Consider the following 20,350-nt stretch of genomic DNA (forward strand, 5'->3'; position numbering starts at 1 on the left):
ACAAGAGATATCCCTTCAGGACTGTATGTAATCCAGGTGTGGCCTTGGGTCATACAGAGATAGGGCTGGTTGTTCCTGCACCTGTGAACCGGGGGGGGGGGGGGGAGTAGTGGGAGATATTTAAAAAGCCCTGCTGCTTGTTCTCACTCTCACAGACGATCCTTCAGACCACAATGTGGAGGTTCTTTATCACACTCCTGCTGGCAGTTGGAGGTAAAGCAGATCGCTGGTGTATGATAGTCTGCGCCATTAGTCTACCACAGAGCTTCTATTTTCCTTGCTTGGTGGCTGCAAGAGCAGAAGAAACGGCTTCCCTACCCAAAATGTTGACTTCCCCATGCATAAAGTCTGGGGAGGACCCTGCCTCTTTCAGTGACAATTGCCTGACACCCACGGGGCCAGTCCACGCCAGCCTGCTGTGAAACGCTCTGGTTTCAGCAAGACTTTTAGAACATAGGACACTAAGTGGTGATGAGATTTGGCAAGAATGGATTTCAGCATAGGACAAGGCTAGGCATGCAACAGATCCTACTTGTGTTTGGGTCGCATAGTATGCCTAAGCTTCACTAAAAGCTTGTGAGAATTTGAGTCAACAGTGAGTGTTGGAAGCAGATGGTTCTCCTTTGTGAAGTAAGCTGTAGGTTGGGTGCCGAACAACTGCGAAATCTGACAGACAGCCCAAGCCTATTAGCTTGGTTTATTCTCTAGGTTTTCCCACAGAGAATCTCTGAAGGGCCATCCTAGAGAGACTGAGCAAGGCCAGTGCCTCTGTGCCCCTCCTGTGGGATGTGGGGAAATACGTGCAATCTCCCTTCCCAAAACCCCTCCCTGACAGAAGGCATCCAGGAGCACCGTCGCGTATGTAGCCATTGGCTCATGTCTCATGGTAATCTACTTTCCCTTTAGCTCATGGTTGTGGAGAACCCACCTATGCCCCTCTGGGAAGAGTAGTGAATGGTCAGGATGCTGTGCCTTATAGCTGGCCCTGGCAGGTAAGTACGGTTACTCTGAACTTCATAACAATTTCGGGGCCAGTTACTTAGCTGAGGCTGAAGTAATTTGCTATTTCCTTGTTCCATGCAGAGCTGTTCCAAGCAGGCTGAAGAAAGAGATGAAGTTCTGCACCCTGAAATAAGTTTTGGGATACCGCAAAATATCGGATACCTTTTATTTATTTTTATTTATAATTTGATTTACATACCGCCATTCTCAGAAATTCTGGCTCAGGTGGTTTTACTAGGATTCAGCCTCCTTTCAGATATCCCTTTCAGCACTACCATCCGGCAACAGCTCCATTTTTGCATCCAGACCCCCAGGACGACTCTTAGGGACACTGGGGTTTTGCACCCGATCCACAATGGATTTCATGTTGAATAAGGAGCTGGTGCCAGGAGCCAGCTTTAGCCTTGTGCTGTTTAGGATGTCCCCATTTCATGCTCCTGAGGCTATGGAACTTCATCAGAATGAGCTAGCCATGGGCAGCGTGTGGGGGAGAAGGAGAGCTTTATGGGTACATAACTGCTCCCCGTGATGCTTTCCACAGATCTCCCTGCAGTATGAGAGCAACGGAGAGTTCTACCACACTTGTGGAGGAAGCCTTATTGCCCCCAACTGGGTCATGACTGCTGGACACTGCATCTCGTAAGTTCTGTCACGGCACGTACCGGATTTGAGCCTTGGTTAGGGTCTGAGGGTGCCCTGAGGTGAGAGGACGATTTGTTTGCGCCTGAATAGCCAGCTTCCAGCAGGAAGACACTGGGAGTCTTCTGGGGCAGGATGGCCCTCTGGCTTCCTTAATGTATCACACATTTCAACAAGGAGGCCACAGAGCATTTCGGGGTTGATAGCAGTAAGGAGAATAAGCATATGGAGTTGCCTTATAGTGAATCAGATTTCTTACTCCATGTAGCCCAGCATTGTCTGTTCTGACAGGCAGCAACACTCCAGAGCAGGGGTAGTCAAACTGCAGCCCTCTGGATGTCCATGGCTGCTGGCAGGGGCTCATGGGAATTGTAGTCCATGGACATCTGGGGGGTCGCAGTTTGATTACCTCTGCTCCAGAGTCTCAGGCAGAGAAAATTCAAACGGGAAGAACTATGGATCTCGTGGTTCTTGAAACTTGGAAAATCCTGCATGAGGTTACCAATTTCATGAGCACTGAGACAAGGAACAAAGAGGGGAATGACTGGCCTGCATATTTTTTTTACTATTTATCTCCCAACCAATCTGGCTTTCCTTTGTATCATGGAGGCTGTTCACCTCTCTCACAGGAGCCAGGAAAGAGTTCTGTTTGTTCCAGGGTCCCTTGGGTTTTGGCACTAGCACTGGTTTCCACTGCCACTACTCGATCCTAGAATGTATAACTTGATCCAGAAGATACTGCCTTTGTACATGTGCAGTGCCTTGGCCTCAGGCCAGAGCAGCCACAAGAAGTCCACATTCAGAAGGAAGGAGCAGAGGTCATTCAGAGAGGATAAGCCCCAGCATGTCCCATTTCACAGATAAACACCGGAAAGAGAGGAGGCTGCCAAGGAAATCCTGACCTCTTTCTCTGCATGACCCCCAGTCCTTCCCTTTCAGCTTGTCCCGCCAGTACAAAGTTGTGCTGGGTGAATATGACAGGAGTACAGAAGAGGGCTCTGAGCAGCACATCCCTGTGAACTCAGGGGACATATTTGTGCATCCTGGCTGGAATAACAACTGTGTATCTTGTGGGTAAGTACGTCTGTGGGAAAGGGTTTGCCACCTAAGGGACTATGCTATCAGCGCCTGTGGTGGAGAGGCTGAAGAGAAGGGTCATGTAAAAACTGTGTCGCACACAGGCCAAGAGGAAGATCTAGAGTCTACACAAGCTGAAGAGACAACTGTAGAGAGCTTTGTGTGGCTGGGCCAAAAGTAGTAGTAACGGGAGGGTTCAAATCAATGTTGGGGAACCCATGCCTACCCAATTTCTGGGGCTGTTTGTTCCCTTGTTCTGTGCCAGCAACTAAACTATTTGCAAAAACTTGCCTTGTAGAAGATTCCTATCAAATTAAGGGCTTACTCTTATATTAGCTGGTCAGTAACATTCTTTGGAAAAGAGTCCTGAATAGCGATTGCCGCATACAAGATTTCAGGATATTGCTGTATGTTTGGCTTCTACCTGTGACCCCTCTCCTCCTCTTCCAGAGATGACATTGCCCTGATCAAGCTGTCCCGTGATGCAGAACTCAATGACAAGGTGCAGCTGGGATGCCTCCCGCCCCAAGAAGAGCTACTCCCCAATGACTACCCATGCTTCATCAGTGGCTGGGGGCGCCTTTACAGTTCGTAATTCTACCCTGTCATTGGGGGAGGTGGGGATGGAGAGCTCAGAGAGTGGTAAAATTTAAAATCTTCAATTTGAAGGCAGTAGAAACGGCTGCCAGCTCCTGTCTGTATTCTCAGCAGCCACTTGATGGAAATCTACCACCTCCGATGTGCCCATGCTCCCCCCACCCCCAGCATTTAGCATGACTGCAGGCAAAGGAACATCAGCAGAGTTACTGTTACAGTAGTGCTTCCAAACCTCTTTTGCTGTAGTGACCCACAAGTTCTAAGGCACTTGGCATGGTGACCAACTAAAAAAAAAAACACACCCCAGAACATGCAAAAAAATCACTAAAATGCAAAAGCCAAAGACCTGCTTTCACAGGCTTCGCAACCTAACCTTGGCCTAGGACCTGCGGACGGAGAAATCCTGGCTTATAGGACTTTCAGGTGCTTTTCAACAAAAAGGGGCCATTTCGTGGTTTCAGTTGTCTCACCGGTATCTGCTTAAATGGGGAAAATGGTCCATTTCACTTCCCTCAGGGAAGAAAAGGCCGGCCACTTTCCCTTCTGAGCCAGCCCTTTCCTGTCCTAACTGCAAAGTCAATGAAGACGGTAGGTGGGTAGACATGTAAGGGAGAATGCCTAACCGAAGTGTGGGAAGGAAAGAGTTTCCAGCGCCGGGCTGAAGGGTTCCGTCTGGCATAAGCACAGAAGGGCAGCAGCCCGCAGAGAAGCCCCCAGGATGGGAGTGTCTGCCGCCAAGGGCCGGACCCCACTTTGGCCTCTCTCCCTGCAGCCGGCGGGCCTCTTCCCGACAAGCTGCAGCAGGCGCTGCTCCCGGTGGTGGACCACGCGCACTGCACGCAGCCTACCTGGTGGGGCACCACCGTCAAGGAGACCATGGTCTGTGCCGGGGGAGACCTCCGCGCCGGCTGCAACGTGAGTGACGGGCGTGTGTCGTGAGTCGCGCGCTTCCCGCCCGGGGACTTGGGGGCTTACCTGGCGCAGCGGCTATAGCCCGCCCGCCCCATTAAGGCGCGTGTCTCGGCAGGGCGACTCGGGCGGCCCCCTGAGCTGCCAGGCGGCGGACGGGCGGTGGTTCGTGCACGGCGTGACCAGCTTCGTGTCGGCCTGGGGCTGCAACACCCTGCGGAAGCCCACCGTCTTCACGCGCGTCTCCGCCTTCCGCGCCTGGATCGAGCAGGTAGCGCGCGGGGGGCGGGGCCCGGGCTGGGGGGCGGGGCCTGGGCGGCTGCGAGGGCGGCCGGCAGGGGGCGCGGGGGGCTCGGCGGGGCCTTCCCGCCCTCCGTGACGCGGCGCTGCAGCTGCTGCTCTCTTTGCAGACCGTCTCCGGCCACTGAGGCGTCGCCGCGGGAACAATAAAGCGACCGTCCCCCTCACGCGCTCGTCTCTGCCGCCATTCTTGCCCGGCCGCGGAGGGGGGGGAGGGGGGAGGGAAGGAGGAGCCCCCCCGCCCCTCACGCGCCCCTTCCTCAGCCTCCCTCAGGGGTTTCCCGCCTGCGGCGCCGGCTCAGCGGAGCGACGCACGCGCAGTCCGGGCTTGGGCGCCCTCTCTTGGCGGAGGTGGGTCGGGCGAAAGCGCTGCAAGCCCCGCCCCTGCCCTTAAAAGGCGAAGGCACCTTTGGAGCCCCGCGCGCGGGCGGCGGGATGAAGCGTCGCCAGGGTGGCCGGAGGGCGGGCAGGACTGACCCCGGGGATGGGATGGAGCCAGGTCCAGCCCCCCCCCCTGCAGCCCTGCACCCGACCGGAAGCTGCCCTTGGCCTCCGCCAGCCACACACAGGCCCTATCCAAGAGCCCCAGAGGTTATGGGCCCAGTTCCCTAGGGACACCTCGGGGACCCAGCCCCATATCTAGGCTACATGGTGCCTTGAACACGGTGGGGGCAGGCGTCAACGGACACGCTCCTTACAGACAGGGCCCACTCAGCACCGGCAGCTCAGGTGGGACTGCTGAAGACTCTGGGACAGGAGAGAGCTCAGCCCTGAAGAATCGCTCATCTCCCTCCACACACCACAAACTCTTAAAAGCATGTTTTTGACAACATGGGAACTAAAAATTTAAGATAAACAAGATGAATGTTAGAGGGGAAGGGAGATTAGGGCCAGGTGTTTGCTGGGGACAGATACCAGAAAGGAAGGGCTTGGCCCAGTTCATCAAAGGAGCAGGAGTGAAATGACACCACTGTGCAATTGTCACTTGTCATGATTTGGACTGCCCCAGCCTCTCCAGGCTGAAAGAAAGGACATCCAACTGGCACATGAACCCAGGTGGTCTCTTGTGGGCACATGACTTTCTGCTGCCAAGATCTTGGATAGGTCCACCTGGGTGTCAGTTGGCGCTGTTAGCCTGGTGACCAGGAATGAAAAGGGTGGCACTGGGGAATCCTGGGAGATGCAATTGTGAAATAATAGGCAATTTCCACTTAGACCAATATCTTCATCAGGGTTAATTATTCAAGACTCCAGAGAGACCCAGATTCGCCTCTCATCAACAAAGACACCTATCTCCAGGCGTGGCCTGGGAACTCCAAAGGAACGGACTTGCAAGGCGTGGAGGATAACGAGTCCATTCCTTCACATTCCTGGGAGGCTAGAAAACCTCATGGCCATCCCAAATTTCCACTCAGCACTTTCCCTCACTCCTGGGGGGGTTCAAAAACACCCTGAGAAGTATCACACACCAATCAGCATATTGCCTGCTGGACACAGAGGCCCATCCAGTGGTCTACATCTGCACCACCATTTAGAGGCATGTGTGTGGGTGATCAATAACAGTTCTTCAATTTTGAGCTAAAACACTACAAGATTGGCAAAGTTACCTGCTGCTCTTCCTTGCTACTTCAGATAGCTAGGCTAAATAAGTGTGTGTTGTCAGATATGAAACTTACAGCCTTCAAAATACAAATTTCATAAGCAAAAATGCAAAATCTGTGATCTGTTCAAGCATCTGGCTGAGCCAGGGTACAAAGGAAAAGTGAGAAGACAGTCTGTTGTCCCTAGACTTGGTAATTGCCCTGTGTGTGTGTATAAAGTGAAGTAAGTCACAGACAACTTATGGTGACCCCCACAAGGGGCTTTCAAGGCAAGTGAGAAGCAGAGGTGCTTGGCCATCGCATTTGCTGCTCATCCAAGTACTACTTCGTTAGTTCTGGTTGCTGGAAACAGCTCTCCGTGTGATGTCTCCTGACCTGTGAGGCTGTAAACCGGGACTCTCTTACCACAGAGTTAGTGAGATAGACAGGGACACTGACCGCTCACCTCTGATCTCACTGACCCGTCCCTAGAGGGTAATTCCGTTTCCCCAGTCTCCATCCCCTCTTTCTTCTCCATCTCTCCAACCTGCAACATGATGGAGGGGAGGTGCCTCTAGCATCTCTCTCCATCCAGCTATTTAGACTAGAAGAGGAACCTCATATTTACCTCTAAGTATGTAGGATTAAGTTCTCTAATAAAAAGTTCTTATATTAGTTAAGTACCACATTGGTGAACGTGTCTTTCTTTCTTTGTCATTTCCTGATCGCAGACACTCTGCCCCACACTGCACTGCAAAGGCACTCTGGTTCTTTCCTTGGTCCTCTGCTCTGCCAGCGATGAGTTTGCAGCGGGGTGCCAATCCATGCCAAAATGCTGGCCTGCCTTGTAGGGTGATGGACATTTCCCCACTTTCATCCATTATCTGAATTGCCACTGCAACTCCTGGATCCTGCCTGTCTTGGGAGCCAGCAGAGCCGGACGTACCTTTGAAACAATGCAACAAGGAGACTGAGAGGCAAACAGCTGCTATGGCTCTGGCAAAGAAGCAGCAGCCAGGGTTTGCCTCCAGGCACCCTGGCCCCACATCCCCAGCCGAAGGGCAGCCTGGCTACCTGGTTATTGTCAGTTCTCTTTAGCAAAAGGAAAACCAAGGATCAAAATGAGTCACAACCCTCCCACCCTGAAGGTCTTTTAGCTGTCCTAGTTAGAAACTTGACTGTGCTCTGGGACTGACTTCTCTTCTCAGAGTCCAGCTGGAGGATCCCAAGACGCTGCTCGACCTGGGAGCAGAACTTCACCCAGAGCCCCTTCCCACGACAGGAAACCAGCACAGGAGCAAGAACAGAACGTTCTAAGCAACTGGGGCCACTTTCGTTAGGAGTGTATGGGGGTGGGGGCACCCTATATCTTCATATGTTCCAGGTGGATAGTGAAAAGATTATCCTGATCCCCTGGGAAGGTGAGGCCTTCTGAATCAATTGCCAAGGCTCTTATAATGCTGTTGAGGCTTTGATACAGAATGCTACAGCAGGGGAAAGAGCAGCAGCTAGTTGGAGAATTCTGCAGCCACCAACGTCAATCCGAGCCCTGGTGATCCTTCCTTCTGTGCTGTCCTCATTGGTTCAGGGCTTCCTGCAGACAGAAAAGGGCATTCTCTGCAGTGCCCCCCCCACACTCCTGGCATGGCCTGCCTGAGGAGGTCAGGAAAGGCCCCATGCTTTTCTGCAAACCACATGAAAGGGATTGCTCAGGAGGACAAATGAATGACGATGAAGGGGTTACACGATTACAGAACAGTCAGGGAGCTGCTTTCAGAAAAGGAACGGTGCTGTGATCTACACCACTGTAAGATTTATTTCTGGCCAGGTCTCCGATAATTCACAATTATCTTTCCAAGAATGCAGAAGTGAGATTTTTGCTGAACTGGTAAAGATAAACCCGCAAACCTTCTTTGTTCACTCATATGCCATAAACCATCATGAAGCTGAGACACCGTTGTGTGCAGTATGAGTTCTCATACGGTCACTGCTTTGATTTTATAATGTCATGCCATTTCCTGCATTAACCTGTCAGACAGCTGGGATCCCAAGTCCTGTCCCATCGGTTGTCCTACTAACTGTGAAATACCACCTGGAGTCCCAATGAGACAGGTAGACTGCAAATTTATAAACAGACGCACGCCCTCAAGAAGGAAGGGGGCCATCTAAAACTGGCATACAAGTTATGCACAACTCTAAAAAAAGAAGCGTGCCTGCACACAAAAGCTTATAACTTGAACAAAACTTTGTTGGACACCAACTTTATTCTATTTTTAAAAAACCCACATTTGGTTACCTTCATTTCAGGTAAATACAGCACTTGGAGAGAGAGAGAAAGAGAGAGACCAGAGAGCCTTCATTATTTGTTCATGACATTTCTTTGCCGCCCCTCGCATCATAGCTGGCTCGGGGCGGTTTCCAACATCTTCCATCGTAAAGCAATTCAAAACAACGGCTGCCCTGCCATTCCAATGTCAGACACTAAAACCTAAGGATACGTACCTCTTCTGTCAGGAAAGAGAGAAGGCCCAACATATCCCAAGCCTTTCACGGATGAAAACAGGGACCCTGAGCAGCATTTACGATCTGGTGAGAAAGGGGAAAGAAGAGAAGCCTGTGCTCATCCGCATGTCATGCGCCTGCAGCAGCACCCTTCCCTAAATCACTAGACTCTCTCTGAAAGACGCACCAGGGTCTACCAGGTGCCCCCTGGCAGAAAGCAGCACACAACGTTGTGCACCCCCATTGTGCATGCCTCATGCCAGTGAGCCCCCTGTGCCCAAGGGCTCCAGCGGACAGCACACTGCTCTGCCCAATTCTGGCACTCAAAGGCACTTTTTCTCCCGTAGGGCAAGGCAGGCAGGCAGTCCCTCCATTCTGCAGGCCCAGTCGGTGTTTCCCCACCTGGAGTAAAGTGGGTGGTGTTGGCTGCCCTTCACCCCAGCCTTGATCATCAATCTGCAGGGGATGGGGGGGAGGGGGGCTGGCATTGCCCCCTTCAAATATAGCCCCCTCTCAACCAAGATTACTTGTTAATGGCTAACTGCTCACCCCCCTCACGCACCTGCTTGGATTCCCAGGGGAGATGCCAGTCCCTCTCCTCACGCAGGCAGGAGGTGCAAGGGTTTGCTTCCAGGTGCCAGGATGCAGCCCAAGAGCACAGAGTACTTCCGCGAGGGAGCGAAAGCAAGCCCAGTTCCCCTGCTGCGGGCAAAGGGCCAAGCCTCTTTCCTTGGGCCAAACACTGCCCCCCCCCATGGCTTCCCTTGAACAGCTGCCCTCTTCCCTCCCTGCCCAAGGCCGGGCAAGTTACCTGGGCACCTGCTTTCACCTCGGGCAGATGCCTGGCACTGACCCCTGTGGGGCTGGGCTGGCCGTGGGAAGGCTGCCGTGGCCTTGGCCGCTGCCCAGGAGGATAAGGCAACACTCCGGTCCACAGCTGCCGGGACCCCTGATAAGGGGGGTATTAAAGGCCTCGTATCCGATGCGCCTGCCCTGGCAAGATGTTGGCACTGCTGATCCCCTTCTGGCTGGCGGTGGGCGGTAAGAAGCAATCGGCCCCTCTCCCCGCTCCCTCTGGGCTGAGTCCTGCCCCGATGCCCTACCAGGGCTCGACCGAGCACCGATGCATTGGGATTCCCGAATACGGAAGAGTCAGCCCAGTGCGATTCCAAACACACAGAGGGAGTTGACTTCTCAGGTGTGATTTGTGATTCGGCCGGCAGGCCACGTCTTAGGGAGCTTCTGGGCTCCTGCCACACAAGACAGGAAGGGGGTCCCCTACTGGGAGGCGGCCACTGGCCAGCCATTGCCCCCTGCACCCCAGAAGCTCTCCAGGGCTCGTCGCCAGCACCAGGCTTAAGGGAGCCCCACGTGGCCTCTGGGTCTCTGCCCTCCTGCCTCCCACCCCCCTCAGCTACCTTAAATTACGCCTCATTCAGAAGACAGGTAGCAAGGTCTGCGGGAGAGGAGCATCTGGGCCAGGATAGGGGAAGGGGGAGTGAGAAGGGTCAGCTGCACCCCAATGCCTTCTGACCCCCCAGGCAGAGTGGAATTTAGGAAGCTGCCTTCTGCTGACTCTGACCCTGGGCCCTTGAGCCTATAAGGATCCCGTAAAGCCAGGGATTAAACCTGGAACCAACAGCGTGAAAAGCAGGCTGCGTCATCCTGAGCAGTCTCCAAGGGAGTGGAAGGCCCTTTTCTCTGGGGCTCTCCCGCCTGCCTCCCTCCCTCCCCTCCAGCTGAAAGCCCTCTCTGCTCTCTGCCGCAGCCTCTGGGTGTGGAGAGCCCATCTATGCTCCCAATGCAAGAGTGGTGAATGGCGAGGATGCCAACCCCTTCAGCTGGCCCTGGCAGGTGAGCTACACTGGGGCCCTCCTTGCACTGCGAGGTCTGAGCCCCACGGGCAAAAAAGTCAAACCAGCCCTGGCAGGTCGACTTTGACCCCTGCTGAGCTCTCTCTCCCCCAAATTTTCTGGTGGGGCATGAGGCCAGCAAGCTACGCCAGAGAAATCCAGGCAGTTGCTCCTGCAGCACTGAAGACTCACCTGCGGGAGTGGTTGCCCAGGTGCCTGAGAACGACCCCTCTCCATTGCCTCCCCCCGCAGGTCTCCCTGCAGTACGAGAAGGATGGGGCATTCCACCACACCTGCGGGGGCAGCCTCATTGCCCCCGACTGGGTCATGACAGCTGGACACTGCATCTCGTAAGCTCCCTCGAGTGCAGCCTGGGAGTGGGCATCTTTGGGGTGGGGTGGGGTGGGGTCTCAGCGGAAGAGCTGCTTGCCTCGGGGTAGGAATGCCAGAGAGCATTTCTCCCCAGTGGGGTCCCCAGCAGCCCGTGAGGCCTCTGGTGTGGGATCCGGCAGTGTGTGTGTCTGGGGGGGGGGGGGGAAGGTGTTTATTCGTCCTTTGCCTCCTTTGCACCTATGCCCTGCCAAGTCCGATGGGCACCCTGGCTCCTGTTAGAAAGGGGTGCAACGTTGCTCCACCTTCCCGGGCATCCTTCTCCCAGCCCACCGGTTTCCGGGTGACTTCCTGCTTTGGTGGGCTTTCCACCGTGAGCTCACGACGGCTTTGGCGTGGCTATCCTTGCAGTGCGTCCCGCCGCTACGAGGTGGTGCTGGGAGAATACGACATGGACCAGGAGGAGGGCTCCGAGCAGCGCATCCCCATCCACACGGAGGACATTTTTGTGCACCCAGGGTGGATGTCCTTCTGCGTGGCCTGTGGGTAAGTGGGGCTTGGCACACATTCACTGGGTGCCCCTCGACCAAGGGGAGAGGCTTCTGGGACGGAGCAGGATTCTGACGTCCTGAGGCTGGTTCCAGAGTTGAATTCAAACAAAGATCCCCCTAAACCAGCCCCAGAACCTACTGACTGTGCTGCAGACCTCTGAGCAGGCGCAGAGAGTTTTCCTTCTCCCCTGAGGAACCCTAACTGGCCTCCTCCCCCGGATGAGGAGAAAGGGTTTCCCTGGTGGGGCACAGGCAAGTCCCACCTCCTTTTGCTTGAGCAACGGGTCCTTCCTGGGGTGGGCAGATCAGCAGGGCAGTGGCAAGACCCAGGCTGAGAGGGCAGCCAGGCACAGGGAGCTCTCTTTCCACCCAGCAACGACATTGCCCTGCTGAAGCTGTCCCGCAGCGCAGAGCTGAGTGACAAGGTGAAGCTGGCCTGCCTCCCGCCCGCAGGGGACGTCCTGCCCAACGAGTACCCCTGCTACATCAGCGGCTGGGGGCGCCTCTACAGTACGTGACCCCCCCCTCCCCGAAGGCTGGGGTGCTGAGCAGGGCAGATGGGGTGCCGGGTAGGGGCGGAGATGCTGCCCTGCATGCCTGTGCAAGAGTGTGTGTGTGAGTGAGAGGGAATGCCTCAGTATGCATACGTGCGCACTCATCCAAGTGCACCCACATCTTGAGATTCCAGTGGGTCACTATAATATATTATTATTATTATTATTATTTAAATTTATTGCCCACCTCTCCTCTCTGAAGCAACAGAGCAGTTTGGTCCAGGCCTCCCTGAAGACCAACAAGGCTTAACCCTGCACATGGAGGAGGCTTCTTTGTTGGCCTTCCAGGGGCCCCTGGGCTCAAACTGTGTCTCCTGAGGCCTTAGTGAGGCGACGGGGTGGGGTGGGGGTGGGGAAGAGACCTCATTTCAAAAGGCCATTTGCTGTAGGCTTCCTGAGCAGCCTGGGAATCCTTGGGAAGATCCATCATTGCAAGGAGCCATCGAATGCAGAAGTGGGATGCCACTTTGCCATGACTGGTCTCGACCTGAGGGTGGGGGCGCGGAGGGCTCCCTGGCTCCTGTTTCATAAGAGGGGGCTCACAGGAAGCCTCCCCCTGCCTGGCTCTTCACTCTCTGAACCAGCTCCCCCCCCCCTCTGACTGTAATGGGGCAGGGCCGTCCTTGGTGCGTGGCCCTGGGCCCAGCCCCTGAAGACCCCTTCCTTTGCAGCTGGCGGCCCCCTTCCCTCCAAGCTGCAGCAGGCGGTGCTCCCAGTGGTGGATCACGCACACTGCATCCAGCCGGACTGGTGGGGAGCCCTCGCAATCCGAGAAACCATGGTGTGCGCTGGCGGAGACATCCGGGCAGGCTGCAATGTGAGTGGGGAGCCCCCTGCAAAGCTGGGGGTGTGAGCTCTGCAGGCAGTGGCTTGGGGGGCTGTCTGGGGGGCCAAGACAGTGGCCCCTCCCCCACGAATCCTGCCCATCAGGCGTCTGACCTCTGGGGGGAACTCATCCACAGGGTGATTCTGGGGGCCCCCTCAACTGCCAGGCTGCCGATGGAAGGTGGGAGGTCCACGGCATCGCCAGCTTCGTCTCCGGCTTGGGGTGCAACGCCTTGAAGAAGCCCACGGTCTTCACCCGGGTCTCAGCGTTCGATGGCTGGATTCACACAGTGAGTTGCCTTTGGTACACAGTCACTGGTGCGGGTGGGGTAACTCCAGAGAAGGGAGGGGGCCTGGCTGGAATGGCAGCAGCTGAACGGCACTCAGGACCTTGCTGCTGCGAACAAAGCTTAGCCCTGTGCCTGCTCCAGGTTGGGGCCCTCCTGACTGCGCTGGGCACGTAATGGGCGGGTCAAAATGTGTTCAGGCTACGGACCTCGGCCCCATAATAGACGTGTTCGTCCTCCTGCAGCCAACAGAACAAGAGCCTCTTGTGGTATTTTAAGGGCTCGTAAATGTTTGTAAATTTGCATCAGATGCAAATTCAAGCTGTGATCCTAGCTCCAGTTGTTGAGAAGAAGCCTCCAGGGTCCTGTATTTACTATGGATCCATTTCAAACAAGTCCTTCCCTCACATGCATTTGCAATTTTAAAAACATGTAAAATGAACTCAAGAATGAAACCTCAGAAAAGTGTTGAATGAAAACAAGATGAAAGCCATGCTCAAATTAAGCAGCGGTCAAATGAACTGCAGCCAAGAGCAGCTAGAAGAAAACCTGGAGAAGATAAAGTGGATTTATGCTGCCTCTTAAAAGACAGAAGAGCCGGCTCCGCCCGGAAGAAAGACTGCCCTGCCCCTGCCAGCTGCCTGCCCATTCCGCCCAAGTGTGTGTGTGTGTGTGTGTGTGTGTGTGTGTGTGTGTGTGCGTGTGTGTGGGGAACCGGAGGAGAACCCTCGCCAGGGGGGGGGGGCAATGCTGCAGCCAGGCTGCCTGATCAAGAGAAGGTGGTCTTTCAGCTGCACCCCCCTCCCAGGACGGACCTCTTGCTCCCACTCTGGGGATGGTGCCCACATGCTCAGGAGGAGAGGCCAGGGCTCCAGCCAAGGAACCTCTAGCGCATGACCTGACCTCTAGCCCGGGTTCCATTCCTTAAGAAGGCATCCTTCCTTTTCTCTTTTCTTTCAGACCATGGCTAGTCATCCTTGAGGAGCCGAGTCTTCAGAGATCAGGAATAAAAAGGCTGAAAAGTCCTGCTCCGACTCCGTGGTTTCCTTTCTGGCTGTTTGCCATCCTGCCTGCCTGCCTCCCTCCCTCCCTGCTCTGCCTCTGCCTCTGCTGGCTGCACTCCGCTGGCTTTCCTCATATTCCCAGCTGCACAGCTCCCCTGGCTGCGTCCGACTTCTCACCCTGTCCTGGGGAAGGCGGAAAAAACAGAGTCCTCAGGCATGCTGCAATCAGCTTCTCTGATAGCCGGCAAGGGAGAGCCAGAGGGGCTTGCATCATTGTCCGCTCCTTATCCTCACAACAGCCCTGTGAAGTAGGTCAGTGGTCCCCAACCTTTCCGAGGCTGGGGACCGGCAGGGCATCGGGCCGTGCCCGTGCGGGCCACGCCCGCGGATCGGGCCGCGCCCGCGGGCCGCGCCCACGGATCGGGCCGCACCCGCGGGCCGCGCCCACGCCGCGCCCGCGGGCCGCGCCCACGCCGCGCCCGCGGATCGGGCCGCACCCGAGCCGCGCCTGCGAGCCGCGCCCGGGCCGCGCCCACGGATCGGGCCGCGCCCGCGGATCGGGCCGAGCGGGCGTGGCCCGCACAGGCGCGGCCCGGCCCTGATTCCCTCTCCCCGCCTCCCGCAGTAAGAAGCTTCCCGGGCCGCAAGCTTGCGGCCTGGGAAGTTTTTTACTGCGGGGGCGGGGCGGGGAGAGGGAGCCGCGGCCCGGTGCCATGGCCTTTGCGGCCCGGCACCGGGCCGCGGCCCGCAGGTTGGGGACCACTGAAGTAGGTTACACTGACTGAAAGAGTGATTGGCTCAAGGCCGCCCGGCAAGCTTCCCCACTGGTGGACTTCCTGGGGGGCCCTGGGGGTTTGGTGGCTGTGTCCACAGATGGCATAAATAGCAGAACCCAACCTGGAACGCCAGTGAGAACCAAAAAAGGGGGAAAATATGAATATGAATATTATAGAGCTCAAAATATATTATTAGAGTTCAAAAATGTTTAAAAACCATAAAAGAATATCTACTTGGAACACGTAAAACATCTCAGTCAGTACACCAGTAATGCCCACAAATTCCGGCCCCGTGCTGATCTGAGCTCTAATGATGAATTGTTTATATTTGTCTACATTTGATTTTATCCCTGCACTTTTGGTTTCGGCCACTGTGTGACAGAGATGAGCTATTGGCCTGATCCAGCATGGCTCCTCTCAGGCTCACGGCAGTGTGGATTCAAACATGGGTCCCCCAGATCCAGGTCCAGTCGCAAGGACATGTGAATCTGCCTCCCGCCCCATCCTTCAAGGTCACTCTGACCTCCTTGGGCCTCAGGATAGGAATGTGCTTTCGCATGGCTCAGTATTACCCGTCCTTCCCTTGGGGATGCCGTGTGGGTTTGATCCTGGGGTCCGCTGCCCTCTTCACGAGGTCGTGATCGATTTTGCGTTATGGCTTCCAGCAGAGCAGGGGCTGTGGTGGTGATGGGGGGGGGACCTTCCCTCACCACAAAGTCAGGGCAACCTCCAGCCAGCAGGTGGCAGCAGCAGCGCTCTGGGAATGGGAACAGCTGTTGCCAGTATCCCTGGTTCTTTTTCCAAACATTGGGTCTACTGATGTGGAAGCTTTCCACCACCACTCCGTCGCCTGCACCACTAGGAATGGCACTTTGCACATGTTCTTTGGACGTTTTTTTCTGAAGCAATATTGTACATATGACATGACTGCGAAATGGCACAGAAAAACAGGTCCCGGCCAGGCCTGAAAGCAGGACTGAGGCACCCAGGGGAGGAGGCATGACTCAGCTACTGCTGCTCAGCGTCCCAGCCTGGTTCAGCCTCCGGCCTCTCCAGCTCTAGGGTCTCCTGGGGCAGCTCTTGTCTGCCAAGGGCTGCCAATCGCAGTGGGTAGAACTGGGCTAGACAGGCCCATGGTCAAGAATAAGTGCTTCAGCCGTTTCCAACTCCTCACATACCTGAGAGTCAGCGTGGTCTACCAGGGGGAGGCTCAGTCAGGGAGCTAGATTCCACCGGGTCACTGCATCGCTCTGGAAGAACAGAACAGCACCCTGGCGTTAAGTGTGGTTCTGGGCGCAAGCTTTCCTGTGCATGCAACAAGGTTTAATTCTGGGTAGGAGCTTCCATGCATGCAGCTGTTGGATGCTCTTTGCTGCATGCACAGGAAAGCTTGCACCCAGAATTAAACATTGTTAGTCTCAAAGGTTAGGCTGGACTCAGACTAGGGGCTAGGATACTGGGTCCCAGGTTCAAATCTCTCTCCTCTGCCATGGAAGTTTGCTGAGTGACCTCAGCCTGCTCTATCTCACAGGGTGGTCAGGAGGATAAAATACTGGACAGGAGAACCACTCAAAGGTTGGGGATAAATGAGACAAATACATCACGGGGACACTCTCTTTCCTTTATGGCTCGTGTGTTTAACACAGGCAAGGTATGAAAATACACACATGCACAGAAATGCATTTATGCTGTGAGCCCACATCCCCCCTCCCAGCCAAACCTAATGTCCAAGGAGCTAGCAACGTGTGACCCTGAGCTGGACAGTCCAGGCTGGCTCAGCCTTGTCAGGCCTGGGGAGCTAAGCAGGGTCCCCCTGGCCAGGGAAGGGTGGCGGCCAAGCGCTCCCGACAGCCTCTCGCCCGGACGTTCCCAGGAGGCGCTGCCACTGCGACTTGACGGCCGAAGCAGAGCAGCCGATATGCACCCTGCCCAACTGGGGGCGCATTTCCCCATTCCAGGCGCTCGAGGGCTGCGCGCTGCGCAGACCGGGCCGGCTAGTTCCAATGGCGCCGCGCCCTCCCTCCGGAGAAGGAGAGCGACCCTCGGGGAGAGCCGCTGCTCCTCTGTGTTCCGGCAAAAGGCCGCCGCCCTTCCCTGCCCTCCGAGGCCCTTGCGCAGCCCTGCTCGGGGGCACTGGGTGCAGCCAGGCGGGCACTGCGGGCACATTCACTGCCGGGGGAGGCGCGGGCACCTCCAGCCCCCCCCCCGCCCTCTCCCGGCCGCCCTTATTTAGGCCTTTGATGGCCTCCCGGGCGCAGGCCAAGCGGGATAAGAATAGCCGTGAGGCAGCCAGAGTGGCCCAGGAGGAATGACTGCCCCCCCCTCCAGGCCATCGGGGCCAGAAGCCAAGACGGCACACCTCCTGCTCCCCTCTACGGTCGTCCTCGTCGTCGTCCCCACGCCGCCAGCTGGGTGGCCTTGGGCCAGTCACGGTTCTCTTGGCGCTCTCCCCAACTCCCCCCGGGGGCCTGCGGTGGGGAGCGGAAGGGCCCGGGGGCGGGGTGCCAAGCGGGGTCTCAGCACGCCCCCCCTCCTCCCGCTCGGCATCTCCGGGGGTGGGGCTGGCCCTTCCCGCGGCGGGCTCCCTCCCTCCCTCCCTCGGGCAGGGTCGTCGGGTGCGTCTCCTTCCCTCCCTCCGTCGTCCCGGCCGCTGGGGGAGGGGACCCGGGCAGGGGGCCCGCGGGAGCATCCACGGGCGCGCCCCCCAGTGGCCGGCCGTGCCCAGCAGGGCAGAGGGCAGGGCAGGCGCGCCGTTGGGCGGGGGTGGGGTGCGGGGTTGCCCCCCCCGGAGGGCCAACAGGAGCCCCGAGGGCGGGTTTTATGGCCGCCCATGTTCTCCGGGCTTTGACGGCGGGAGGGAGAGAAGGCCCCGCGCGGGGACAGCGTGTCCTCCTGGGCAGCAGGTCGCCGGGCCCCGCCCCCCCCCGCCCCCTCGCGGGATCTGCCCGGGCAACCTAGACGGCCAGAGGGTCGCCCAGGGAAGCCCCGCGTGTGCAAAGGGGGGCGGGCGCCGCTCCCGTCCCCGCCCGGAAAGAAGGCCGAGAGGACACCCGTGGGGGGGGGGGCGGCCGGCAGCCTTCCAGGGGTCCTCTGAGCCCAGGGAGAGCCCCTCCAGGTGGGTCTTGCCTCAGCGCCCCTCTTTTCACTACCCAAAGCCCCTTTTCCTTCCTCTCCCCAGGACATACGCCAGGTGAGAGAGGTGGGGCTGAGAGAGCTCTGAGAGAACTGCAACTAGCCCCGGACCACTCAGCTGGCTGCATGGGGAGGGGGAGTGGGGCATTCCTCCCAGCCCCTGCTCTTGGCCCCCCAGACCCGCCTGGCTGCCTGGAGGCTCTTCCACCCATCCCCATCCCCTCTCCAGGGGCCCTGCTCTTGGGTCCTGAGCAGTTGTGGGCAGCCTGTGCCCTAGGCCTGGCAGAAACAAGCTGCTCTGTCCTGAGGCTGACGGGATCAGGGGCTGGCAGGGACGTGCTGCAGCCTCCCAGACCTCGCGGCGGCCAGCTTCCCCCCCCCCCCCCCGTAGTGCTCCTCTAGATGGAGGAGGCCGGCCTCCTTCTCTCCCCCCCCCCCCAGCAGCCCGGAAGCAGGTCAAAGGCCATCCACAAGAGGCCCCCTTCCCAGTGCCGGAGTGTGTCTCCCTCCCGTGTGTACCTGCTGCAATCAGTGGGGCTATCAGGTTTATTTCCCCCCATAAAACCTCAAGCACAGCATGGATTATGGCCCCGGGTGGACCACAGACCTCTTGCATCAATTTTTATGCCCCTGGGACTTTGGGTCTGCGGCCACAGTCCACCTTCTGCGAAACCAAGAGCTGGGAGAAGTCCCTCCTTTTCAACTCACTTGGGGGGCGGCAGTGACCCTCCTGGTCTCCCAGACTGCACGTGCGCAGGAAATGGTGGGGCCCAGCGGTTGGGCCACAAATGGCCTTCCCAGGCAGACGGAGCAGGACACAGCGGATGGCAGCTCTGTGGCCACTGAGGACCTGATCCCCAGCACTCCTCACAGGGTCGCCAGGGAAGGGTCCCCGCTCCCTTTGCCCAGACTGCATTGTCAGTCACCCCCCCTCCACACACACACATCTCACAGACTGGGCACCATGCCGCCCTCCCTCACCCCCACCCCCCTCTGCTGCAGCCCCCAGCCCCTTCCAAGATGGAGTCTGTTGCCCAGGAATGGCCAGGTATAGGCTGCTGGCCCGACCTGTTCAGCCCCTCGCTGGAGGAACGGGAACGGGAGCAGAGATGCTGAGCAACATGGCGGCTGCGCAGAGCCACCAGTGCCCCTGCCCCACAGAAGGGCCTGACTTCGGACGGGACTGAGGCGGTAACTGGCAGAAGGAACCACAGGATCCACCCTAAATTAATGGGGCTCTGGGGCCAGGGACCTCTCTCTCTCGAGCCAACCTGGGGAGTCCTGGGCTCAAAGCCCTTCTCTGCTGTGACGCTCACCTGGTGACCCTTGGCCTGCTGTTCTCTTGCCACTTGGCCTACAGCGGGGGGGGGGGGGTGGATGGTTTGTGAGGATGAAAGAGGAAGGGAGAAGGATGACTGCAGCCTCTCGCAACCCTTGCTCATCCTTCCAGAGGCGTTTCCGTGGGCGGCGGCTTCCTTTGTGCCAGTGCTCCAGTGGCACAACCAGGATGGCCCCAGGTGCCCTTGGTGGGCAGGAGGGCGGGAGGGCGGGCAGGCTCTCCGTGGGCTATGGCCTCTGCTTTACGATGCCTGGCATTTAGTGTGGCCCAAGTTCCACAAAGGACCAAGCCAGTTAAACATTATATAGAAGCTTCTCCTCCCAGGTCAGCTGAGGCCTGCAATAGGACCACTGAGGCTCTGCTCTGTCTGCCTCTGGGGGGGTCCCTGTGCCTGTTACCCCTTCCCTTTCTGGAGTCCCGGGGGGAACACACTCTCCATCGGCTCCCGCTCACCTCTCCTGGTTCACCGACACTGGCAAATTCTGCTTGGGATGGTCCCCTGGCTAGAAGGGCACTCACGGGTCACAGAGGGCACTCAAGATGGCAGGGGCAAGCAGGCAAGCGCCAGTGGGGGTCGCAGGAGAGGGGCTGCAGTGGCATCGGCAGGGGGCGATTGTGCCCACGGAAAATGTCCCCCTCCCTGGACAGGGTGACAGAGAGACCTTGCCCAGGCACTGGGGTGGGGACGGCCCCCACTGGGCAGCTCAGGTCAGACGGTGGCCAGCTTTCTCCAGCACCTGGGAGGGGGTTCTCTGAAGGCCCAGGGTGTGAGCCAGGACCCCTTGTTGATCCCCTCCTCTTGGGACGTCTCGCAGCCTGTTTCCCCACGGAACGATTTGGACAGGTTTCAAAGGACTTGTCTCTTATCAGCCATCAGTGATTTCCAAACATGACCCTGCTCTGACAGCGCTTGTTGAGAGCCGACACGTGGGACGCCTGAGCTGAGCCAGGTTGCCCCCCCCCTCCTTATTCCCATGCTGGGCAGAGGAAAGGCTGCCTCCTCCACGCCCTCCAGTGGGGCCTGGCTGTTGGCCTCCTGGCCCAGTGCTCAGAAGGACCTGAAGGCAGCCCCCCCCCCCAAAGGCAAGGCCTT

At 57.4% G+C, this 20,350-nt stretch overlaps 3 protein-coding genes across 4 annotated transcripts in view; 2 read left to right on the top strand and 1 right to left on the bottom strand.

Annotated features, from left to right (window-relative positions):
* Positions 1-14,031, top strand: part of LOC143824435 (proproteinase E-like) — a 193,012-nt gene extending 178,981 nt beyond the window's left edge. Inside the window, exons 1-8 of one of the 2 annotated variants that reach the window (XM_077311754.1) lie at positions 9,539-9,647; positions 10,375-10,460; positions 10,712-10,809; positions 11,201-11,335; positions 11,714-11,850; positions 12,566-12,711; positions 12,857-13,009; positions 13,967-14,031. In XM_077311754.1, coding sequence (XP_077167869.1) covers positions 9,608-9,647; positions 10,375-10,460; positions 10,712-10,809; positions 11,201-11,335; positions 11,714-11,850; positions 12,566-12,711; positions 12,857-13,009; positions 13,967-13,987 — 816 coding nt within the window. In that variant the 5' untranslated portion in view covers positions 9,539-9,607 and the 3' untranslated portion in view covers positions 13,988-14,031. Of the gene's footprint in view, positions 1-9,538; positions 9,648-10,373; positions 10,461-10,711; positions 10,810-11,200; positions 11,336-11,713; positions 11,851-12,565; positions 12,712-12,856; positions 13,010-13,966 lie in introns of those variants that run through there. The other variant, XM_077311755.1, reaches the window with a different exon arrangement.
* The window catches only part of HSPG2 (heparan sulfate proteoglycan 2), a 97,016-nt gene extending 80,998 nt beyond the window's left edge, over positions 1-16,018 (bottom strand). Inside the window, exons 1-2 of the mRNA XM_077311738.1 lie at positions 15,965-16,018; positions 8,607-8,690 (exon numbers count right to left, since the gene is read on the bottom strand). Coding sequence (XP_077167853.1) covers positions 8,607-8,639 — 33 coding nt within the window. The 5' untranslated portion in view covers positions 8,640-8,690; positions 15,965-16,018. The remainder of the gene's footprint in view (positions 1-8,606; positions 8,691-15,964) is intronic.
* On the top strand, positions 100-4,691 carry CELA3B (chymotrypsin like elastase 3B). The gene is made up of 8 exons (XM_077311756.1): positions 100-213; positions 907-992; positions 1,544-1,641; positions 2,581-2,715; positions 3,169-3,305; positions 4,088-4,230; positions 4,343-4,495; positions 4,635-4,691. The coding sequence occupies exons 1-8, from the start codon at positions 174-176 to the stop codon at positions 4,650-4,652; spliced, it is 810 nt and encodes a 269-aa protein (XP_077167871.1). The 5' UTR covers positions 100-173; the 3' UTR covers positions 4,653-4,691.
* Positions 16,019-20,350: the final 4,332 nt, after the last annotated feature.

The sequence above is a fragment of the Paroedura picta genome, chromosome 15, assembly GCF_049243985.1.
Source record: "Paroedura picta isolate Pp20150507F chromosome 15, Ppicta_v3.0, whole genome shotgun sequence".
NCBI lineage: Eukaryota > Metazoa > Chordata > Lepidosauria > Squamata > Gekkonidae > Paroedura > Paroedura picta.

Bases quoted from the DNA above. Each gene is read 5' to 3' on its own strand.
- CELA3B (XM_077311756.1), top strand. From the start codon at position 174: ATGTGGAGGTTCTTTATCACACTCCTGCTGGCAGTTGGAG. The intron at 993-1,543 runs GTAAGTACGGTT...TGCTTTCCACAG, and splicing joins CTTATAGCTGGCCCTGGCAG to ATCTCCCTGCAGTATGAGAG. The intron at 4,231-4,342 runs GTGAGTGACGGG...GTGTCTCGGCAG, and splicing joins ACCTCCGCGCCGGCTGCAAC to GGCGACTCGGGCGGCCCCCT.